Genomic DNA, 25,483 nt, shown 5'->3' on the forward strand with positions numbered 1-25,483 from the left:
GCGTACATGCATTCAAAAAAAAAAAAAAAAATTAAAACCACTTGGCTATGTCAAGAAACACGATTTATGGATCCTTCATAAGCTTAAGGGAATTCATTTGACGCAGCGCATCAGCGTCTGCGATTCGCTTCTAAAATGCAACGAAATTGATCCATTTCTGAAACGGCTGATCACTGGCGACGAAAAGTGATTAGTTTACAACAAGGTTATGATGCAAGTTGAACCAGCCCAGACGTCACCAAAAGCTGAGATTCAACAAAAAAAGATTATGCTATCAGTTTGTTGGGATTATAAAGGAATTCTGCATTTTGAACTTTTACCAAGAAACCAAACGATTAATTCAAGCGTCTACGTTCAACAACTTGCCAAATTGAGCGATGAAGTTCAAGAAAAGCGGCTAGAATTGGCAAATCGTAAGGGTATTGTTTTCCAGCATGATAAACGCTAAGTCCCACACATCTTTAGTCACTCACCAAAAATTATTGGAACTAGGTTGGGATGTGTTGCCACATTCACCATATAGCCCTGACCTTGCGCCTTCAGATTACCATTTATATTATTTCGTTCCATGCAGATCTCCTTAAATTGTAAAATGTTTAATGACGCTGACGATGTAAAATCACATTTAATTCGTTTTTTGCTGGCAAAAATCAGAAGTTTTATGAACATGGAATTATGAAACTGCCTGAAAAATGGCAAAAGGTCAAAAACGAAAAATGCCTAATTGAATAAAGTTGTATTTTTAAGCAAAAATTTTGAATATTTCTTCTTATTTAAAATCCGCAATAGCTGCCGACCCAATATAACCACTGAGCTAATAATCCCTTCTCTTTTATTGATTAATATTATTATTATTTAAAAACTATATACAATACACTAGTATTAAAACAACTCAGAAAAACGAATTTTTTAAAAGCTCTAGGAGTGGTGGATGGTCCAGTAAATGTTAAGGACTTGCAGGTCTCTGAATTTTTTCTGATCTTCTCGCTGCCTCTAAATAAGGTAAGAGAAGGCTCTTACCTTCGTTAACCTAGTTACCAAACTCCACCGCTTCTTCAAATTCCCTTAAAACTTATTCTAGGCAGCTGTTGACCTTACTATTTCTTTTACTAAGCATAATATCTTTTAATATGATATTGTGACGATTACGAGCATACAACATAACATATGTTCTCATTCCGATATAAACATATCGATATGAGATAAGCCGAAAAAACATTTGGCAATATTTATTCTTAAATTGTAAAAAAAGTGGTAAGTTTTATTGACTTCAATTCTATTTAATGCAATTACGATGTTCAGTTTATTTGCCAAAACATTTGTTCACAGTGTATTTTATCTCTAAAACCCATTTTATATTTTTATTGCGAATTGCATCTTATCTTCAAAATATTTTACAGTTTCAACAATATCTTCACCATATGTGGTTCAGAGGAATATTTGTAAATGGAAAACATTGCATTAAAATTACGATAAACATTTACTTCTAAACTTATATTAATAATCATTTCTCCCCACTCTTTAGAATAAGAAAGAAACGCATCCATCTCTGAAGGAATCTCAAGAGTCTCTTGTTCTAAAAGCGGCAGTCTGTCTCGTTGGATTGTTACAGCAGTAAGTTGAGTTGAAAATGAGGTTAGGTCCAAATTGCTGGACCATTATTCGTTGATTTTATCCGTCGTATCAAGCAATTTTATTGTTTTCCTGACCGAATTCGGACTTTCATCCATTATCAGAGGTAGACTAATAGTTTTGTATAGAGATTTCGACTTCACTTATCATACCGCCTCGCACTCCACTTGCTGACTGAGTGAGCAAGGTTACATCGTACTTAAAATGTTAATTAATTGTAAAACAATTTTTCAAAATAATGAAATAATATTGTACGTACGTTATTTATACCACTTACTACTCATACAAGATATAGACATTATAAATTATTGTCTTACCTAAACAGACTTCACCCAAAAAACAAAAAAATCTCACGCGAATTTGAGAACGATAAAACTCTTAATTGCCTGGATATCATACTTACTATAAAAAGACAACAACTTAGAATTTGGAATATTCAGAAAGCCCACGTCCACTGTCACTATTATTATTCACACAGTATAATCATCCTATTCAACATAAACTAGCCGTCCTCAGACACCTGAAAACAGATGAAAAACCATATTTCTTGCAACGAGTAACTATAAGCAAGAACTCAATACCTTTCGCACAGTAGCCTAAAATAACAGCTCTACTACTATCATTATTAATAAATTACGAAGTACAAACAAACATTACCCAAACCAAGGACAAAACCCATTCAATATATTCGCCTCTTTACTTACATCGGAAACAAGTCATACAAACTGTGTAACTTTTTTAAGAAACTAGGCCTCAAAACCGCTTTTAGAATCAATAAAAAAAAATGCATTATTTTTATACAAAATGTTTTACGATTAATTAACATTTTGTATAACACATATTCACACCATGTAACCTCCCTCTATCAATCAGCAAGTGCAGTGCGAGACGGTATCATGAGTGAAGTCGAAATCTCTACACCAAACTGATTATCTACCTCTGTTGATAGATTAAAGTCTAAAACCGGTCTGGGATACAATAAACATTCGTGCTATTACAGATTAAATCAAAGATAAAAGTTATGTTATTAGCTTTGCTAGATATACATGTAAAAGTGCCATCAGAGGGGGGCTGTCGACAACGCCACACAGCCTTAAGGTTAGGTTATAGTCTAGGAAGGTTTAGCGTTATTTTAGAGTGTTTACGTTACAGTTTTTCATAGTGTTTAACGACGGTGAAATATAACTAGTAATTTAATTATTCTTTACAGGTATTTTATTGTTTTAATTATTTATATGTATTAATGTTTTGTATTTATTTATTTATTTATAAAATTATATTCTTTACAGAATAATAAAATATGTTTTTGAAAACCGTCTTACATATAGTGTAACTTGACGTGTGATAATGATGATACATAGCGACCTAAGGTAATCTAATGTGGTCGCCCAAGGATGTACTAAGGGAAAGGCTTTTTTCTAGTAGTTACTTTCAGACCCAGATTCGTATTTCGTTCCACTCTCACAACCGTGGAGCAAGGATGAAGAGGTAAAGTACGCAATCGTACTCCAATCATGATCAAAAAGGCCAAAAATACTTGACAAAGATAAGGCCACCAAAACAGTACTTTTCGATTGATACTCTCAGAGGAAAGGTTTATCCTTAAGATGATGTACAGTCTTGCAATGAATCGTTCAACAACAACAACAACCCAAATAAGCATAATGAGTCTGAAGAAGTTACCTTTCTAACGGATACTCTAAGCATGCAAGGATCCAAGACTCCTGTGGATGCGTTGGCACTCATCTTGCACACGAATTCGAATTTCGCTCCCCACTTCACTTTATGATCTTGAACTTCCTCCCTGTAACATAAATATTTAAATTTTACATTTCTGAAGATTAAAAACAAATTTGAACCTTTATTAATGTAAGTATGTATGTATGTTTATAGCTTTTAGAAATATGTTACATCATAGCAAAGAGTTAGAATACTCATTTTACACAAAAGAAATTTTACATAGGGGAGAGGGAGCACAGTTTTAATTTCTCGCCAAATATTTAAAATATTTATGATTGGTAATTTTCTCCATATTTTGTGGTACACCTGTTGTGTAATTGACAGAGTTTCCCTTCTTTTTCATTGTTTGTAAAGTCAGAATTGAGGAATTTCATATTTTGTAAGGCGGAAGTAAAAGTTTTGGTGGAAATGTATTGTGAAGATTGTAGTGGACAAGGTGTAAGTATTGTTAGTCCATATTAACATTTGGAATTTTTATTTTTAAATCTAATATTTACAAAAATCTATTTGCTTTCAAAAAAGTGTTGGATATGATATTTTCTTTTATGGAAGGAGAGGGGGCACATTTCAACATCACCGTCCATGTTTGTGACTTTTTTTTTGTTTAATCGCAGAGAAGGGGAAAGTGGTCCGAACCTACATTAAGAAGCGCAACAAACCGAATATTTTGTTCAAACTTCCTAAACCCATCACACTTCGGGTACAACATCCCGGAACTGAGTCATTCTTGATTTTTGAATTAGATTTCAGTGGTTTAAAAGAGAAAGTAATGTAGTTAGTGAGAGAAATAACTGATAGAAGGTAGATTCAGAGTAAAGTAATATCATTTCTTTCTATTTTATATTGTGTTCAAAGCTACCCCACCAGTGGGGCAGATATTAACATTTGACCCAAAAATTTTAAATTTAAAAAATATAGATATGTATGTAAAGTACCAACTTTTTATTGATATACGAGGTGTGTTCAAAAAGTAACGGGAATTTTCGTTTTTTGAAAAAAATATTTATTTATTCATCTACATTAATATTGTCGCCTTCAAAGTAGTCCCCTTCGCATACAATACACTTGTGCCAGCGCTTTTTCCAATCCTCGAAACACTTCTGAAAATCGATCTTTGTGATAGCTTTCAGCTCTTTCAGCGATTCGCTTTTAATGTCATCTATGCTTGTAAAACGACGGCCTTTTAATGTTCTCTTTATGTTTGGAAATAGAAAAAAGTCACATGGAGCCATGTCTGGCGAATATGGAGGCTGGGGCATCGTTAAAGTTTTGTTTTTGGCCAAAAATTCACGAACAAGCAATGAAGTGTGAGCAGGTGCATTATCGTGTTGCAAAATCCATGAATTGTTTTGCCACAAATCCGGGCGTTTTTTTCGGATTGCTTCACGCAAACGGCGTTGAACTTGTAGGTAGTACTCCTTATTGATTGTTTGACCTTGTGGCAAGAATTCATGATGCACTATGCCATTAAAATCGAAGAACACAGTGAGCATAACCTTCACATTCGACCGCACTTGTCGAGCCTTTTTCGGTCTTGGCGATCCAGAATGCCTCCACTGGGACGATTGAGCCTTAGTTTCGACATCATATCCGTAAACCCATGTTTCGTCACCTGTTATAACACGTTTCAGTAGATCCGCATCGTTGTCGACTTCATTGAGTGACTCTTGAGCAACTTCCATTCTCCGCTGTTTTTGTTCGAAATTCAACAATTTTGGAACAAATTTTGCTGCCACACGTTTCATACCCAAAACATCCGAAAAAATTTCATGGCATGAGCCAATTGATATGGCAACATCATCAGCGACTTCTCTGATTGTGATTCGGCGATCGTTCATAACCATTTCTTTCACTTTTTTCACGTTTTCATCGGTTGTTGATGTGCTTGGACGTCCAGGTCGTTCGTCATCTTCAACGTTTTCGCGGCCATCTTGGAAACGCTTATACCACTCGTAAATCCTTGTTTTACTCATAGCAGACTCACCATATGCCTTTATTAACATTTCACACACTTTATTTCATTTTTTACGCAAAAATTTAATACAAATTCTTTGATCCATTTTTTTTAACAAACAAAAATCGCCAAGCTCGAAAAACACGTCTAACCTTAACGGCTGCCACTTAAGAAGTAAACAATGAATATTACTGAAAATTTTATCGTACTTCAGGGGCATGTGTACCAACATAATAAAAAAAAAAAATTTACAATCAGACTCTCCAAACCCGCGAAATTTAAAAATTCCCGTTACTTTTTGAACACACCTCGTAGATCTGTTAAGAAGACTTCTGTAGAAAACAAAATAAAAAGGTTCAATAATACGATTCTGTGCATTCTGTAACAGAAAATGTAAATTCTGTTCAAATGTGCCCTCCTCTACCCTACTTACATTTCTATAAAAATAATTAAATGAGGAAGGGTCCGTTATGTCCAAGTGTAGCTTAGCCATCAGCGAAAAATCTCGTTATGTCTGAAGATAAACTCGAAACCCAATACAAAAATTTATTAATACAAAATAATCTTCTTCTTGAATCAAATTAATCATATGGTCCAGAAAAGATTTATGTAAGGAACAATTGTTTGAACTGATCCAAATAGGTTTTATATAATAGAATAAGTTCACATTGTGGTTATGTAAACTCTTTAAAAAAGAATTCATTCAGAGGAAAATGGCTGAAATTTTTAAGAAAACTTATATAAACTGCAAAGTGTTAAGTTCGAATAACTGTTTTTTTTTTTTTTTAAATTTTCGATTTCTCATCACTCCTGGCAAAATAGCAGACGTCATGAACGTTCCAACATACACGTATGCCATGAGATATCAGACACAATAACAGAATCTATCTTGTTACTAATTCATTAATTTTCCCTTTAAAAGGAAACCTTCTCTTACACAGCCCACCCTTAAATACACTTAACTTTAAATGATTGAGACTCAGTATGACGTTTGGGCTTAGACGGCCGCAGTGTAATGTTACCGCCCCAGATCGCTGGAGCTCCGAAGCGATAATGAATTTTTCCTACAGTAGTGCAGAAAGTCAATGTTTATTACCCGAATAATAGAGACGGAAATCTTTCTTTGCGACCTGAACTTGTAAAAAACTGATAAAAGTGCAGAAAGTCACACAAATTTAAATTAAAACATTCGTGTATGAATATACAACATGCTTTAAGTAAATAGATTAACGATACTTGGTTGCTTAAATGTGACGTGTCGAGGGTTTTGTAATAAAAGCGTTTAAAACGGAATTGAAATAATGGCGTCAGACAGGCGCGCCCCTCTCGGCGAGCATGCAAAGTTTACTAGCACAAAGTGCCTTCCATTTTCTATGTGTAAACAATTCCTAACCAAAATAACTTCTTTTAAGAAATGAACTAATAAAAAGAATGCACTGCTAGACTGTTAAATAGCAAAACGCGTGCAGGTCTAAATACGCTCTTTTAATAACATAAAATTCTGTTGGAAAACTTCCATGACTACGTCACACTGATGGAATTATTAAATTTTCTTCTGAGAGAATTTCAACAAAGCAATAATAATTAGCCAGGGAACAAATTCTCGTACTAAAAAAGTTTAGTCCAAATAACTCAAAAAATTAAAATTTCACAATATTTTCGCGGAAAACAAACACATAGTTCTTTGGGCTCCCACAAAAATTATTCCCTTTGGTATAGTTACCAAGAAAATCACAAAATAACTAATGATAAACATTTTTAAAAATAAAAATTAAATATATATCTTTCAGCCAGAAATCGGCATTACTCTAAGCTTCCGACTACGAATTAATTATTTTTTTATGTATTCTGATCGAATTGATGATAAATCAATTTTTTTATTCATTCTTAGCCCAGAATACAATAGTTATTTATTTAACAAGTGTGGAAAGTAGTACTTTTCCTCACGCGAGGCAGGGTTTGCGCGCACGAGCGAGCGAAGCGAGGCGAGTGCAAGTGCAAATTGCCGAGTGTGAGGAAAATACTTGACACTCGAGTTAAATATTATATTTTTTCTGCAACCATTTATTAACTAATAAAATTAAAAATTTCATTTTTACAGTCTACAAAAAGTAATTTATTTATTATAAACATTTATTGTTATATTACAATTATTTACATTACTTACGTATTTACATTACTTATTACATTTTCTGCTGTTTCTTTTATTGATGGAGGAGTGTTTTCTAAACAGGCATCACTAGAATCCATTTTAAATTTCTATAAGGTAACACTATAACCTTTTTAACTGTTATAATTAAAAATATCTAATTATTTATTAAAGTATTATTTTTATTTCTATATTCCTTTCAATTTTTATTTTATTTTTTAATATTCGTTTTTTAATTATTTAAATAAAATAAATTTAAATAAGCTTATTAGAGTTTTACAGAAAATATTTGTTAATAACAAAACTTCTTATATCAAGGAAGCACAATAAAGTTTTTCCACTCACTTGTGCGGAAAGTGACACTAATGGGAATTTCCCCCCACTAGTGTGGGAAGTTGGGCATTACACAGCTGATTTTAATTGAGTAATGAGAACTTCCCTACATGGTTGCAGAAAAAATTTATTTGTATTCCCATTAATTCGATTAAAATTCGGATAAAAGGTAACAGATAAAAATGTATTCTATATTCGAATTTTTCTACTTACAGTCCAACTTTTTTATTCAAATCCTAAATTCAAATAGTAATGTTTTCCAGTACGATATTTCTCGCGCATTCATTGTTTATCAAAGAGTTTGTTTCTAAAAGATGTGGTGGTAGGCAATGCCTTTGATCGGAAAAACCCCAAGTGAGTGTGTTGATTTGTGAATGATTAATTGTTAATTAAGGCGCGTCAACAACTTGGGCACACGGAGCCTTTTTTAGTTCACTGCCGGCCTCCAGAAAGTGTTCTCTCATCAAGGATAACACTGTCCATCACCGGGCAGTGAACTGTAATAAGAAGCTCCAAAGAAAAGAAAATCTAATGGTCACTAGCTGGATTCGAACACAGGATCTGCGCGTTGGAAAGGTAATTTAGTTTTCACTTTTATAAACATCAGTTACACAACCGTAAACATTTTTAAATTAATGTAATTTATATTTATATCATAAAATTTTTATTCTCGTTGAATTTAACTTCCAATTTTATCATAAATCATATGTAAATTTTATAATAAATTAGAATTTAAGATATAAATATAGTTTTTGCATACATTTCTGATATGAACTGTAAAAATGAATTATACCAACACCCACCATTAGAACTGCAATAACGCGAGAATACAGTCAGCTAAAAAAGATCAGAGTTTTCTTAATACTGGACGCAGCATCATCCTCGTTCGTCTTTAGGAATATTGTAAATGAGCATTCATCAATCTTTTAAGATATTGAAATGCAAACTAAAACACATGTTTACAAGTTTTGTTTTTAAATTATCATAGAAAAGTAAAGTAAAAGTTAATACATTTATAAATAATACAATGCAATGCCCAGTTACAATTGGGTAAGCCAATGCTTGCTGAACAATACAAAGAAATGACTTATTTATAAACTTTCCAACATCAGTAATATTAATACGTCACAATCTAAAGGTTACTTGTCAACTAAAGGTTTCCCAGCTGTAAGTTCTGGTCAGTTTCCAACAATTCTACTTAACTTTAAACGTTTTTTTTTTTTTTCAAACCCCTATTTAAATTAAGTGTAAAAGGTAATTTAGATTTAATTTTTAACAAAATTATTAGTTACTAACCTGAAATTGAAATTTTATTCAGGAGTTATTATTCAATATCCTAATAACTACCTGACTTAAAAATGACTTAAGATTAAAGTTAATTTGAAGTAAAATTTCATCTCTAATGTTTGATCAGCTAAGAGTGACATTGCACACTGAATTCTAATAATCATGTACGTGACCAGCCTCTCTAAAAACTAAATAGCTTTTCTTAACTTTAATTCCCTACTAAGGTGAAAAGTAGGAATTATATAATATGTACATATAAAATAATGCAAAAGGTTTTCATGAGCTTCACAAAGTCTATCTTACCATCATTTTAACTTTTCATTAATATATTATATAAGTCAATCTAAATCATTAACCGTGATTTTGCTCTTTCATTAATATACAGGGTGAACCAGTAAGTATTGTCCACAGGCCTACTGTGTGTAGTACATCTAAAGTGGAGTTCAATAACCTATTGGACAACTTCACATTTTCCACTGTTCTTGAGTGACGTCACTTCAATTTTTTTTCTAAAATCCTTACTTTTTTCCAATAAAACTATTATTACTCAGAAAATTTTAGTCCGAATTCGATTCTGATGACACGGTTAGAAAGACAGATAAATTTTCTAAAAATTGATACCATTTCGAAGCATAAGTTATTCTCCAAACAGCCTCAATCTTCCTCCAAATGCTGGAAAAATAAAAGGAATCGAAATTTTTAAGAAAAATCATTCAGCCCTTACGTGATCATTATCAGACCTAGGTTCTGGCACTTTTTATAAAAGTTTCCTTGTTTAATGGGCTTTCAAACGGTATATCATATCATTTTCCAGGATTCCTTTTATCTTCATATGAGAAATTACGTTTGTTTTACAAGAAAACGTGTTCACGAGCACTCAACAGTGTTAGTTAATCAAGTTGTTTAATTCATTGAAAACTCTTTTAGATGGAGCAATAGTCAATTTTAAAGTAGGCTGGCTTAAAATAAGGACTTCAAAGGTTACAAATTGCACTAAAAAAAAAAATTCTAAACTCTGAAAAATTTGAGAAAATGTTAGGAAATATTTTAAACAAGTAGGTACTATTTTTATAATCGAAGGTTAATTTGCGTAGTTTCAAATATGGTACAATAGAAAATATGTTCTGTTGAAAACCTATCTGTTAGATTGGTTTCAAAATTTTTTCAAATTCAAGGGAGCTTAAACTGATCTAAATTTGAAATAAAAACTGCTAACTCCAGTTGTTTTGGAGGCCCTTGCAAATAAATATTCGTGGTATTTAAAAAAATAGTTATTTATTTAACAAGTGTGGAAAGTAGTTCTTTTCTTCACGCGAGGCAGGGTTTGCACGCACGAGTGAGCGAAGCGAGGCGAGTGCAAGTGCAAATTGCCGAGTGTGAGGAAAATGCTTTACACTCGAGTTAAATATTATATTTTTTCTGCAACCATTAGATTTATTAACTAAAAAAATTAAAAATTTCATTTTTACAGTCTACAAAAAGTAATTTATTTATTATAAACATTTATTGTTATATTACAATTATTTACATTACTTACGTATTTACATTACTTATTACATTTTCTGCTGTTTCTTTTAGTGATGGAGGAGTGCTTTCTAAACAGGAATCACTAGAATCCATTTTAAATTTCTATAAGGTAACACTATAACCTTTTTAACTGTTATAATTAAAAATATCTAATTATTTATTAAAGTCTTATTTTTATTTCTATATTCCTTTCAATTTTTATTTTATTTTTTAATATTCGTTTTTTAATTATTTAGATAAAATAAATTTAAATAAGCTTATTAACGTTTTACAGAAAATATTTAATAACAAAACTTCTTATATCAAGGAAGCACAATAAAGTTTTTCCACTCACTTGTGCGGAAAGTGACACTAATGGGAATTTCCCCCCACTAGTGTGGGAAGTTGGGCATTACACAGCTGATTTTAATTGAGTAATGAGAATTTCCCTACATGGTTGCAGAAAAATATCTTTAAACAATAAAATTGTATGATCTTAGAGAATGTGGATTTTCCGTTTTAACTCGACAGTTTTGACTAAAACCAGAGATTATAAGCGCTATTTTAGAGGAAGAAGATTTTGTCTTGAGTATTTTTATCACCTCACTTATGATATTATTTTTTTCACGTCTGCGAAAACTAAGCATAGATAATTATTTAAACAAACTAATAAAATAAATAAGGGTCCACCTATAAAATTACTCTTTTCATTCACCTGATTAACTGTGGCACAGTTTCTGCCATTAGTAAATTTAATTTTTAAAATTAAAACATTGACTACATTCACTAGTTTTGTAAGAATAATTGTCGCCTTATCAAATAGTTAAAACAAATTCTGGAGAGACAATGTTGTTTGATTTGTATTCGATTTCGTATTGACACACTACGTCATTAAGAGCGTTAATGGAGCGAGAAAATGAAAAATACTCAAGCGTTAAATATTAGTTCTGATAACTCATTAAATAGTTACTTAATATATAGATAAAAAAAAAAGCAAAGTTACGAAAAGTCTGAGACCTGGTAACCTACTTCATTTCTTATCAGGTTATTTTGAAACAAACAAAAAACTAATTATTGAGAAATTAGTAGCCCACTTAAGCAGATAACTTTCGAGCATTAGAAAAAATTTCTTTGGACTAATAATCTAGTATTTACACTAGTGTTGAACTTTATAAAACTATCTATTTAGGCGAGTTTAGTGAAATACAAACAAAAGTTGAAAACTACAGATTGCAGCACATCTCAAGGTCCTTCTCTAATTTACTGTCTACATAACGTGTGCTAAATATGGAGACTTTGTATCTGCTGCATATTTTAGTTGACCTTCGTCTTTCAAAACAGTCTCATTTACATAAATCTTCTAAAATTAAATATTTAAAATTCTGGTGCAAATATCACACACCTCCCTCTATCTTGACAACAAATCTCCAAGTCTGCAATGCTCCTGGAAGCTCAGCGTTTGTGCTAAAGTAGGCCTTTCTTATCGTTCCGTTTGGTTTTCTAAAATTATGCCCCAATGTCTCCGATGAATAACCAAATTGTCCCAGTGTTGTTTCGGTTATATTTTACTTTACATTTTTGTAATTATATAAAATCAAACATTTTCTTTAAACACACACAACTTTTCTTTTATCTTAATGACAGACGCTCATCCTCCGAATTTTGAAACATTCAATTTCATTAAATAATGATACATTTTGTAAAATTGTTCATTACAATGTAAGGACTATATTCGAGGAATGGAAACCCTTTCACAATAATTCCATTCCATTTAGCAATGGCGTGAACAAATTTTCCCTTGAAAAATTGTTTAAATAAAAGGAATTTTAGAAAAACTCTCAGAAAAAGAATCCTCTCCTTACAGTCCAAAATTTCCCAAGTTTGGAGCAGCTTAATTCTAATAATAGTCTTTAAATTCCTTTTATTACAGAAACTGGACCATCCAGTTACAAAGTATTTCAGTATTCCTCCCATTTCATTTCAATCCTCTAGTCTTACAGCTAGGCCACTTCACTCATTCTAGGAACTCCTTCCCGCCTATAGAAGCGCCAGCATCCTCAAGACCTACTATTGCACTAACAAGGTCAACCATCAAATTTAAAAATTTATGATTAATACTACTGAATAAAGGGAAAGAAAGGAAGTTAATGCTCGTTATTTCCGTCTAACTACCGAATTAGGTGTTGTGGAGGCGTTGACAAGCGAACGTACTTTACTGGTAAATTCTCTTATTAAGCAATAAATAAAATCCAAGACCGAGACCGGGACTCGAACCTAGTTCCACAATACATCCTAGCTTTTGCAAGCCTCTGTTCTAACCGCTCATAGCACCTAACTACAATAATATGGTACCTCTAATTTTAAAAGTGCCCATGTAATTTAGAAGTTCATAAACTAGACTGCGTTTTGCACAGTACACACAGTTGTAAATATAAATAAATAAATTAAAGAATGTAATCTGATTCTAAAGAAAGAATCGATTTAGTGAAATAGTACATCTAGTCAAATAATTTTTTGTTTTAACTCGGAATTATTACCACTCATTTTGTCCGTTCAACTCATATTTTAAAATGAAATCACTTTAAAATGAGGGAAGTTTAAACTGAAACGAATTTTACCTGCAACAATCACATGTGTGTGTAATATCTCACAGACGGTTCTGGGGGGAGTTGGGAAGCCATCCATCTTCTCCCAGAGAATATTACCATTATATTTACAGCGAATGATAAAAATCTGCCATATTTTAAAGTAGTGGGGATGGAAAAATAAAACATGTTTGATGCAAATCAATAAAAGGAATTTAACCAGTTGGCTGATCGCAATCAGTCTGCGAAATACTCTTTTTGAGTCTACTGTTTAAATACTGCAACATCCTTCTATTTCTAGCAGATGTCATTCGCTAAAACTTTATTTTCCATGCCAAAGATTTTTACCTTCTAATTTTTAAAAAATAGTATAAAAATAACACACCTTAATAGCCGAGTGGTTAGAGAAGCGGCTTGCAAAGCTAGGATGTATTGTGGTACTAGGTTCGATTCCAGGATGTTATTTAATGGAATAATAAGAAAAATACAAGAAAATATGGGTTAGCTATCCGGTTTTCTCCGCGATACCTGATCGGTAGTTGCGACTTAAAGCTCATCTCAAACTTTACAATCGTACTTTAGATATAATATCAAAAATATAAATCGTAACTTTGACACAGTTACCTTGAACTTGTCAATGCCGCTCATATACTCCGAGTTCTACAATGTTGGCATTGTTATTGCCTTGGGGCAATATTAATATCTAGGGCAATAGCATAACAAAGACACTTATTTCCAATTTATCTATGAAATTTGCATGTAATACCACACTACAATATTTATATAGTTCTGGCCTTTAATAGTTTAAATTTTCAGCTTTCATAGTTTAATCCTAAAGTGGGACTTAATTCTAAGTGTGGTAAAACACAAACATTCTTGTTTTATTACCTAGACTTCCTCACTCAGGCGAACTTTGATCTTTATTTCCCTGGATCTTTTTTTGGCCACCATTAGTGAATTGCGACCTTTCTCCCTGCACAAGATATTTATTCAAGATACAATATTTTTTCCTGCAACTTCAGTGCATGTTACATCCCGCCTACCACCAATAACTTTAGAAGGGACTGAAAAAAAAACTCTTAATGCACACAAATATTTGTGTGAGCCAAAAGAAGAGTGTGCCATCTAAATCAATTTTGAAAACTCAACATTTCCTTCTTGGTAAGTAAAAAAAATAAGGAATTAAGAGAAATTCATATATGTATACTCCATCAAACCTTACTATTGTTGCCTGCTTTAAAAAAGGACTTTTTTCGAAGAATGATATTTAAGAGAATCTCACAATTGGCCATTATCAATTCTCTGTACCCAGAATAACCCGTGTCACTGGTAAACTGTATGACTCATCCACTAAACTAGTCTGCAATGAATTAGATTTGTATTAGCCTCAGTGAATAATTAGTTGATCTTTAACCAGAATTGCATATTGCATTATATTATAAAAACTAATACTTTCTTCTTTTTTTATTATTTAATTACAATTACTTTTCCAGAATGCGCAGGAAAAGTGCATAAATTCTTTGTAATAACTTATATTGTTTTCTCCTTTTACTTAATTATAAAATAATGAAACCTTCATTATTTTTTACATTTGAGGCTTTATGAGTGAAATTTCGAAAGATGAATATAGGGCCTACTTTGCCCTTATTGTTAGTAAGTATAAGTGTGAAGACATAATATTACCTAACTTTTTAAAATAAACTTGTTTTAACGTTTGACTCTTGCGCATAGTCAGGAAGGCAGAATTACAGCACGTAGAATTAAGCCCGGAGAAGATGATGGAGGACCGTAATCACCTCATTCGAAGCCCTGTAGCGTTTAAGAAGGTATTGTTAGCTAGGATAACCTCAGGCTTTGATTGCTGTCATTCCTGTTTAAAACTCCGAAATATCTCGAAAGTTTTAATCCTTTAGCTTTTTTTTATCTGATGGAAAGAACAATACTTTTCGCACATGCCACAAATGACAGTTTTAGTCTTAACTTTTACAATTTTTAGGACCTCGAACACCGTTGGAACTTTAGTTTAAAACATGGAAGGTATGTAAATGTAGTAGTTAAGCACTAAATGTTATTGAAGTCACCCATGACTTAAAGAAGACTGAAAATTTCTTTTCATCGCTGAAAAGGGCTCTGCTGAAGGCTTTTCCTATGGCCCTATAAAGCACTCCCAGTGAAGATTTGTCAGCAGTCAGCGAAGGATCATAATATTCTACGAAAAACTATGCAACAGGAAAAATTGTTTAAAACTTAAAAATTGCCCATGAAACTAAGAACTTTTTATATTCAATTTATTACCAAGTGATTTATCATGAACACAATTTGTTATTTCTGGATTATTGTTGCATTCTTCCTTGTAAAATCTTCACAGTTTTTTAGCTACCCCTCCTAGCTTGAAAGCTGACCACACCCGGTAACGTTTTAAACAAAACCAAGCTAATTAAATGTAGAAACAGAAAAAGAAAAAAAGAAGGAAATGATTAAATAAATGTTTGAGGTTTTGTGTAGCTGGATAACTTCCGGAATGGAAACAAACTTGAAGGAATTTCTAGGCAACTATCCAACAATGTGGCAGACCATGACATGTAAACATTGCGTTCCTACGTAAATTCAGCAGCAACAACCCAATCTCTGCCAACTTTCTTCCTGCATAAGATTTAGGAAAAAAAACCTTTACGATTTTGTTTTTTTAAGCATTCTGAAGATAAAACTAAATTCAAAAACAAGTTTGGCCCTGCTAATTTCTCTTCCTTTACCCTCTCATTTTCTATCTCACTTGATCTGGGGCAATTTGATCGTTAGATTTGTGTTGCTGAGTTTTCAGAGTAAGAATACTATATTAAGTAAGCAGCTAGCATCATGTTTTCAAGGCGAAGTAATGCGTGCTAAGACGCCTCTACAACAAGTCTTAATAACACAAAAAACCCATATTGCGCTTGACAAGTCTATGAAAACGACTGAACAATATTAACTCTAAAATGTTTTGTAAAACATATATTTCTAGCTGATTTTATTTAAACAGAGGAATAGATTAAGTCGGCCACGACGCAATTATGTTGTACAATATAGGCAGCTGTCTATTCTGAATACAATTTAAGGCAGTGCTGCAGTGAAAGTTTGCATAAAATACGAGGGTCGTTTGAAAAGTCCGTGCAAAGTCAGAGAGATAGCACCACTGGCGCGTATCGAGGTTATGTTTAGTTAGTAGCATCTCTTGGAAGAACACACACCAAGTTTCAGCCAGATCGGTCTATTTCTTTGTGTTTGGCATTCGTTTGAATCGAGGAAGTCGAGTGATTTTCAAAAAATGGACGAAAAAGAATTTCGTGTGTTGATTAAACACTACTTTATGAAAGGCAAAACGACTCAGGAGACTAAAGAGAAGCTTGATAAACATTATGGTGACTCTGCACCTTCGATTAGAACAGTTTATAAGTGGTTTCAAAATTTTCGGAGTGGCCATATGGGCACAAGTGACGCTGAACGTTCTGGACGCCCTGTTGAGGTTACTACTCCAGAAATCATTGATAAAATCCATCTGCAGGACTTTAAGCGTCGTTTCGTCACTGTGGATGAAACATGGATACATCACTACATTCCTGAGAACAAAGAACAATCTAAACAATGGGTTACCAAGGAGGAATCTGCGCCAAAAAAGGCGAAGACCGTTCCTTCGGCCGGAAAGATTATGGCAACTGTCTTTTGGGATTCGCAAGGAATAATCCTCATCGACTATCTGGAAAAGGGTAAAACTATTACAGGTGCATATTATTCATCGTTATTGGACCGTTTGAAAACCGAGCTGCAAGAAAAACGCCCACGATTGGCCCACAAAAAAGTCCTTTTCCATCACGACAACGCACCAGCTCATACCTCAGCAGTTGTGGTCGCAAAATTAATGGAAATAGGGTTCCAACTCGTTTCACATCCCCCCTATTCTCCAGACTTGGCTCCCTCGGACTACTATTTGTTCCCCAATATGAAGAAATGGCTGGCGGGAAAAAGATTTTATTCAAACGAGGAGGTGATTGCAGAAACGAATGGCTATTTTTCAGACTTGGACAAATCCTATTATTCGGAAGGGATCAACAAACTAGAGCAGCGTTGGACGAAGTGTATAAGCCTAAAAGGAGACTATGTTGAAAAATAAAAAAGGTTTACCCCAAAAAATTAAGTAGTTTTTATTTTTGCACGGACTTTTCAAACGACCCTCGTACATTGCTAGAAATCATTGGCCCAGAGATGCTGAAGTATTTTGTATAACTTTTAACAAAAATCCATTATTAATTCTACATTATTCTTTTAAAAAAAGATTCCTAAGATAAGTTAGGCTATTCACATCAATGACCCCGGAATTACTCAGTAAGCCAAATTCAATTCAAAATCCAAGCTAACAACTAGGAACTGCTTTCAAATCGAGATTCTATTAATTCTTCTATTAATTCTTAAGGATCCTGCCGCTTTGCACGAATTTTTAATTAGTAGATCCTTGTTAGTATATTTCTCTTCCACACGTCTTTTTAATTCAAACTGAACTGAGAGAACTTTAGAAATGTGAAATAAGTAGGCAGTGCTTGACTTTGACCGAATAAAAAGAATTTATCGAGATTTCATTCGACGTAGCATGTTAGTGTTTTAATTACGGAGCGTGCATCAAACATACTATGGTGGATGATATATGTATTGTATATAATATTGCCCAGCCTTGCGGATCCAACCAAGTGTCCTTTAAGTTTTTATTTGGAATGATTTTCTGAAGAAATTCTTGGATTGGTGGTTACTGCGACCAAGCTTGAGGAAAAGGGAATGCGGAATAGTGTCCTAGCAATTTGATTGTGCTTACAGTCAACCTGAAACTTCAAAAACTCTAAGCAGTTTATAATATTTTTTCAATGGCTTCCATTTCTTTAAAAATATTTTTATTTTTTACTAAGCTTCTTCCCAAGTTTCTCTAAGAATCAATTTATGGTTATTTATTGTTTTTTTACTGTGCTCAGTTTTGAATACTTCGAATGAAGCAAATTTTTCCGAACTGCAATGTTTGCCAAAAGAGAACATAATTGGTGGATTTTTGTTTTTTATTTATACATTTATTTTTTCCTCTGCTAACTGTATCAATTTTTATTGCTTTTTTCAATCAACATTCTTTTTCACGATGTTCATGAAATATAATCCAGTGCAAATGGCTTTAAATTTAAAAATATTGGTTTATTCGAATTATGGAAAGATATGTTTAGTAATAATTGCTTTAATATTAGTTTATTCGTAACGCAGTCAACACAATCTAGGTAACTTCATACGCTCAAAAACGAATCTCGATTTGAAAGCAGTTCCTAGTTGTTAGCTTGGATTTTGAATTGAATTTGGCTTACTGAGTAATTCCGGGGTCATTGATGTGAATAGCCTAACTTATCTTAGGAATCTTTTTTTAAAAGAATAATGTAGAATTAATAATGGATTTTTGTTAAAAGTTATACAAAATACTTCAGCATCTCTGGGCCAATGATTTCTAGCAATGTACGAGGGTCGTTTGAAAAGTCCGTGCAAAAATAAAAACTACTTAATTTTTTGGGGTAAACCTTTTTTATTTTTCAACATAGTCTCCTTTTAGGCTTATACACTTCGTCCAACGCTGCTCTAGTTTGTTGATCCCTTCCGAATAATAGGATTTGTCCAAGTCTGAAAAATAGCCATTCGTTTCTGCAATCACCTCCTCGTTTGAATAAAATCTTTTTCCCGCCAGCCATTTCTTCATATTGGGGAACAAATAGTAGTCCGAGGGAGCCAAGTCTGGAGAATAGGGGGGATGTGAAACGAGTTGGAACCCTATTTCCATTAATTTTGCGACCACAACTGCTGAGGTATGAGCTGGTGCGTTGTCGTGATGGAAAAGGACTTTTTTGTGGGCCAATCGTGGGCGTTTTTCTTGCAGCTCGGTTTTCAAACGGTCCAATAACGATGAATAATATGCACCTGTAATAGTTTTACCCTTTTCCAGATAGTCGATGAGGATTATTCCTTGCGAATCCCAAAAGACAGTTGCCATAATCTTTCCGGCCGAAGGAACGGTCTTCGCCTTTTTTGGCGCAGATTCCTCCTTGGTAACCCATTGTTTAGATTGTTCTTTGTTCTCAGGAATGTAGTGATGTATCCATGTTTCATCCACAGTGACGAAACGACGCTTAAAGTCCTGCAGATGGATTTTATCAATGATTTCTGGAGTAGTAACCTCAACAGGGCGTCCAGAACGTTCAGCGTCACTTGTGCCCATATGGCCACTCCGAAAATTTTGAAACCACTTATAAACTGTTCTAATCGAAGGTGCAGAGTCACCATAATGTTTATCAAGCTTCTCTTTAGTCTCCTGAGTCGTTTTGCCTTTCATAAAGTAGTGTTTAATCAACACACGAAATTCTTTTTCGTCCATTTTTTGAAAATCACTCGACTTCCTCGATTCAAACGAATGCCAAACACAAAGAAATAGACCGATCTGGCTGAAACTTGGTGTGTGTTCTTCCAAGAGATGCTACTAACTAAACATAACCTCGATACGCGCCAGTGGTGCTATCTCTCTGACTTTGCACGGACTTTTCAAACGACCCTCGTATTTTATGCAAACTTTCACTGCAGCACTGCCTTAAATTGTATTCAGAATAGACAGCTGCCTATATTGTACAACATAATTGCGTCGTGGCCGACTTAATCTATTCCTCTGTTTAAATAAAATCAGCTAGAAATATATGTTTTACAAAACATTTTAGAGTTAATATTGTTCAGTCGTTTTCATAGACTTGTCAAGCGCAATATGGGTTTTTTGTGTTATTAAGACTTGTTGTAGAGGCGTCTTAGCACGCATTACTTCGCCTTGAAAACATGATGCTAGCTGCTTACTTAATATAGTATTCTTACTCTGAAAACTCAGCAACACAAATCTAACGATCAAATTGCCCCAGATCAAGTGAGATAGAAAATGAGAGGGTAAAGGAAGAGAAATTAGCAGGGCCAAACTTGTTTTTGAATTTAGTTTTATCTTCAGAATGCTTAAAAAAACAAAATCGTAAAGGTTTTTTTTCCTAAATCTTATGCAGGAAGAAAGTTGGCAGAGATTGGGTTGTTGCTGCTGAATTTACGTAGGAACGCAATGTTTACATGTCATGGTCTGCCACATTGTTGGATAGTTGCCTAGAAATTCCTTCAAGTTTGTTTCCATTCCGGAAGTTATCCAGCTACACAAAACCTCAAACATTTATTTAATCATTTCCTTCTTTTTTTCTTTTTCTGTTTCTACATTTAATTAGCTTGGTTTTGTTTAAAACGTTACCGGGTGTGGTCAGCTTTCAAGCTAGGAGGGGTAGCTAAAAAACTGTGAAGATTTTACAAGGAAGAATGCAACAATAATCCAGAAATAACAAATTGTGTTCATGATAAATCACTTGGTAATAAATTGAATATAAAAAGTTCTTAGTTTCATGGGCAATTTTTAAGTTTTAAACAATTTTTCCTGTTGCATAGTTTTTCGTAGAATATTATGATCCTTCGCTGACTGCTGACAAATCTTCACTGGGAGTGCTTTATAGGGCCATAGGAAAAGCCTTCAGCAGAGCCCTTTTCAGCGATGAAAAGAAATTTTCAGTCTTCTTTAAGTCATGGGTGACTTCAATAACATTTAGTGCTTAACTACTACATTTACATACCTTCCATGTTTTAAACTAAAGTTCCAACGGTGTTCGAGGTCCTAAAAATTGTAAAAGTTAAGACTAAAACTGTCATTTGTGGCATGTGCGAAAAGTATTGTTCTTTCCATCAGATAAAAAAAAGCTAAAGGATTAAAACTTTCGAGATATTTCGGAGTTTTAAACAGGAATGACAGCAATCAAAGCCTGAGGTTATCCTAGCTAACAATACCTTCTTAAACGCTACAGGGCTTCGAATGAGGTGATTACGGTCCTCCATCATCTTCTCCGGGCTTAATTCTACGTGCTGTAATTCTGCCTTCCTGACTATGCGCAAGAGTCAAACGTTAAAACAAGTTTATTTTAAAAAGTTAGGTAATATTATGTCTTCACACTTATACTTACTAACAATAAGGGCAAAGTAGGCCCTATATTCATCTTTCGAAATTTCACTCATAAAGCCTCAAATGTAAAAAATAATGAAGGTTTCATTATTTTATAATTAAGTAAAAGGAGAAAACAATATAAGTTATTACAAAGAATTTATGCACTTTTCCTGCGCATTCTGGAAAAGTAATTGTAATTAAATAATAAAAAAAGAAGAAAGTATTAGTTTTTATAATATAATGCAATATGCAATTCTGGTTAAAGATCAACTAATTATTCACTGAGGCTAATACAAATCTAATTCATTGCAGACTAGTTTAGTGGATGAGTCATACAGTTTACCAGTGACACGGGTTATTCTGGGTACAGAGAATTGATAATGGCCAATTGTGAGATTCTCTTAAATATCATTCTTCGAAAAAAGTCCTTTTTTAAAGCAGGCAACAATAGTAAGGTTTGATGGAGTATACATATATGAATTTCTCTTAATTCCTTATTTTTTTTACTTACCAAGAAGGAAATGTTGAGTTTTCAAAATTGATTTAGATGGCACACTCTTCTTTTGGCTCACACAAATATTTGTGTGCATTAAGAGTTTTTTTTTCAGTCCCTTCTAAAGTTATTGGTGGTAGGCGGGATGTAACATGCACTGAAGTTGCAGGAAAAAATATTGTATCTTGAATAAATATCTTGTGCAGGGAGAAAGGTCGCAATTCACTAATGGTGGCCAAAAAAAGATCCAGGGAAATAAAGATCAAAGTTCGCCTGAGTGAGGAAGTCTAGGTAATAAAACAAGAATGTTTGTGTTTTACCACACTTAGAATTAAGTCCCACTTTAGGATTAAACTATGAAAGCTGAAAATTTAAACTATTAAAGGCCAGAACTATATAAATATTGTAGTGTGGTATTACATGCAAATTTCATAGATAAATTGGAAATAAGTGTCTTTGTTATGCTATTGCCCTAGATATTAATATTGCCCCAAGGCAATAACAATGCCAACATTGTAGAACTCGGAGTATATGAGCGGCATTGACAAGTTCAAGGTAACTGTGTCAAAGTTACGATTTATATTTTTGATATTATATCTAAAGTACGATTGTAAAGTTTGAGATGAGCTTTAAGTCGCAACTACCGATCAGGTATCGCGGAGAAAACCGGATAGCTAACCCATATTTTCTTGTATTTTTCTTATTATTCCATTAAATAACATCCTGGAATCGAACCTAGTACCACAATACATCCTAGCTTTGCAAGCCGCTTCTCTAACCACTCGGCTATTAAGGTGTGTTATTTTTATACTATTTTTTAAAAATTAGAAGGTAAAAATCTTTGGCATGGAAAATAAAGTTTTAGCGAATGACATCTGCTAGAAATAGAAGGATGTTGCAGTATTTAAACAGTAGACTCAAAAAGAGTATTTCGCAGACTGATTGCGATCAGCCAACTGGTTAAATTCCTTTTATTGATTTGCATCAAACATGTTTTATTTTTCCATCCCCACTACTTTAAAATATGGCAGATTTTTATCATTCGCTGTAAATATAATGGTAATATTCTCTGGGAGAAGATGGATGGCTTCCCAACTCCCCCCAGAACCGTCTGTGAGATATTACACACACATGTGATTGTTGCAGGTAAAATTCGTTTCAGTTTAAACTTCCCTCATTTTAAAGTGATTTCATTTTAAAATATGAGTTGAACGGACAAAATGAGTGGTAATAATTCCGAGTTAAAACAAAAAATTATTTGACTAGATGTACTATTTCACTAAATCGATTCTTTCTTTAGAATCAGATTACATTCTTTAATTTATTTATTTATATTTACAACTGTGTGTACTGTGCAAAACGCAGTCTAGTTTATGAACTTCTAAATTACATGGGCACTTTTAAAATTAGAGGTACCATATTATTGTAGTTAGGTGCTATGAGCGGTTAGAACAGAGGCTTGCAAAAGCTAGGATGTATTGTGGAACTAGGTTCGAGTCCCGGTCTCGGTCTTGGATTTTATTTATTGCTTAATAAGAGAATTTACCAGTAAAGTACGTTCGCTTGTCAACGCCTCCACAACACCTAATTCGGTAGTTAGACGGAAATAACGAGCATTAACTTCCTTTCTTTCCCTTTATTCAGTAGTATTAATCATAAATTTTTAAATTTGATGGTTGACCTTGTTAGTGCAATAGTAGGTCTTGAGGATGCTGGCGCTTCTATAGGCGGGAAGGAGTTCCTAGAATGAGTGAAGTGGCCTAGCTGTAAGACTAGAGGATTGAAATGAAATGGGAGGAATACTGAAATACTTTGTAACTGGATGGTCCAGTTTCTGTAATAAAAGGAATTTAAAGACTATTATTAGAATTAAGCTGCTCCAAACTTGGGAAATTTTGGACTGTAAGGAGAGGATTCTTTTTCTGAGAGTTTTTCTAAAATTCCTTTTATTTAAACAATTTTTCAAGGGAAAATTTGTTCACGCCATTGCTAAATGGAATGGAATTATTGTGAAAGGGTTTCCATTCCTCGAATATAGTCCTTACATTGTAATGAACAATTTTACAAAATGTATCATTATTTAATGAAATTGAATGTTTCAAAATTCGGAGGATGAGCGTCTGTCATTAAGATAAAAGAAAAGTTGTGTGTGTTTAAAGAAAATGTTTGATTTTATATAATTACAAAAATGTAAAGTAAAATATAACCGAAACAACACTGGGGGATAATTTGGTTATTCATCGGAGACATTGGGGCATAATTTTAGAAAACCAAACGGAACGATAAGAAAGGCCTACTTTAGCACAAACGCTAAGCTTCCAGGAGCATTGCAGACTTGGAGATTTGTTGTCAAGATAGAGGCGTGTGATATTTGCACCAGAATTTTAAATATTTAATTTTAGAAGATTTATGTAAATGAGACTGTTTTGAAAGACGAAGGTCAACTAAAATATGCAGCAGATACAAAGTCTCCATATTTAGCACACGTTATGTAGACAGTAAATTAGAGAAGGACCTTGAGATGTGCTGCAATCTGTAGTTTTCAACTTTTGTTTGTATTTCACTAAACTCGCCTAAATAGATAGTTTTATAAAGTTCAACACTAGTGTAAATACTAGATTATTAGTCCAAAGAAATTTTTTCTAATGCTCGAAAGTTATCTGCTTAAGTGGGCTACTAATTTCTCAATAATTAGTTTTTTGTTTGTTTCAAAATAACCTGATAAGAAATGAAGTAGGTTACCAGGTCTCAGACTTTTCGTAACTTTGTTTTTTTTTATCTATATATTAAGTAACTATTTAATGAGTTATCAGAACTAATATTTAACGCTTGAGTATTTTTCATTTTCTCGCTCCATTAACGCTCTTAATGACGTAGTGTGTCAATACGAAATCGAATACAAATCAAACAACATTGTCTCTCCAGAATTTGTTTTAACTATTTGATAAGGCGACAATTATTCTTACAAAACTAGTGAATGTAGTCAATGTTTTAATTTTAAAAATTAAATTTACTAATGGCAGAAACTGTGCCATAGTTAATCAGGTGAATGAAAAGAGTAATTTTATAGGTGGACCCTTATTTATTTTATTAATTTGTTTAAATAATTATCTATGCTTAGTTTTCCCAGACGTGTAAAAAATACGAGGGTCGTTTGAAAAGTCCGTGCAAAGTCAGAGAGATAGCACCACTGGTGCGTATCGAGGTTATGTTTAGTTAGTAGCATCTCTTGGAAGAACACCCACCAAGTTTCTGCCAGATCGGTCTATTTCTTTGTGTTTGGCATTCGTTTGAATCGAGGAAGTCGAGTGATTTTCAAAAAATGGACGAAAAAGAATTTCGTGTGTTGATTAAACACTACTTTATGAAAGGCAAAACGCCTGAGGAGACTAAAGAGAAGCTTGATAAACATTATGGTGACTCTGCACCTTCGATTAGAACAGTTTATAAGTGGTTTCAAAATTTTCGGAGTGGCCATATGGACGCCCTGTTGAGGTTACTACTCCAGAAATCATTGATAAAATCCATGATATGGTGATGGATGACAGAAGAGTGAAGGTGCGTGAAATTGCTAGTGCTGTGGGCATCTCGACTGAACGGGTACATAATATTTTGCATCAACATTTGGACATGACAAAGCTATCCGCAAGATGGGTGCCGCGATTGCTCACGCTTGACCAAAAACGAAATCGTGTGAAGTGTTGCAAGGACGGTTTGCAGCTGTTCCAGAAGAATCCGCAGGACTTTA

General features: G+C 33.5%; 1 protein-coding gene across 5 annotated transcripts in view; it reads right to left on the reverse strand.

Annotated features, from left to right (window-relative positions):
- Positions 1–25,483, reverse strand: part of LOC141459160 (early estrogen-induced gene 1 protein) — a 166,214-nt gene that overhangs the window by 15,883 nt on the left and 124,848 nt on the right. For 3 of the 5 annotated variants that reach the window (XM_074137874.1, XM_074137899.1, XM_074137909.1), the window contains exon 2: positions 3,316–3,436. In XM_074137874.1, the coding sequence (XP_073993975.1) occupies positions 3,316–3,436 (121 nt within the window). Of the gene's footprint in view, positions 1–3,315; positions 3,437–8,021; positions 8,385–8,611; positions 8,728–25,483 lie in introns of those variants that run through there. The other 2 variants (XM_074137892.1, XM_074137883.1) reach the window with 2 other exon arrangements.

The sequence above is a fragment of the Rhodnius prolixus genome, unplaced genomic scaffold, assembly GCF_049639745.1.
Source record: "Rhodnius prolixus isolate KJV_2025 unplaced genomic scaffold, Rpr scaffold_1, whole genome shotgun sequence".
NCBI lineage: Eukaryota > Metazoa > Arthropoda > Insecta > Hemiptera > Reduviidae > Rhodnius > Rhodnius prolixus.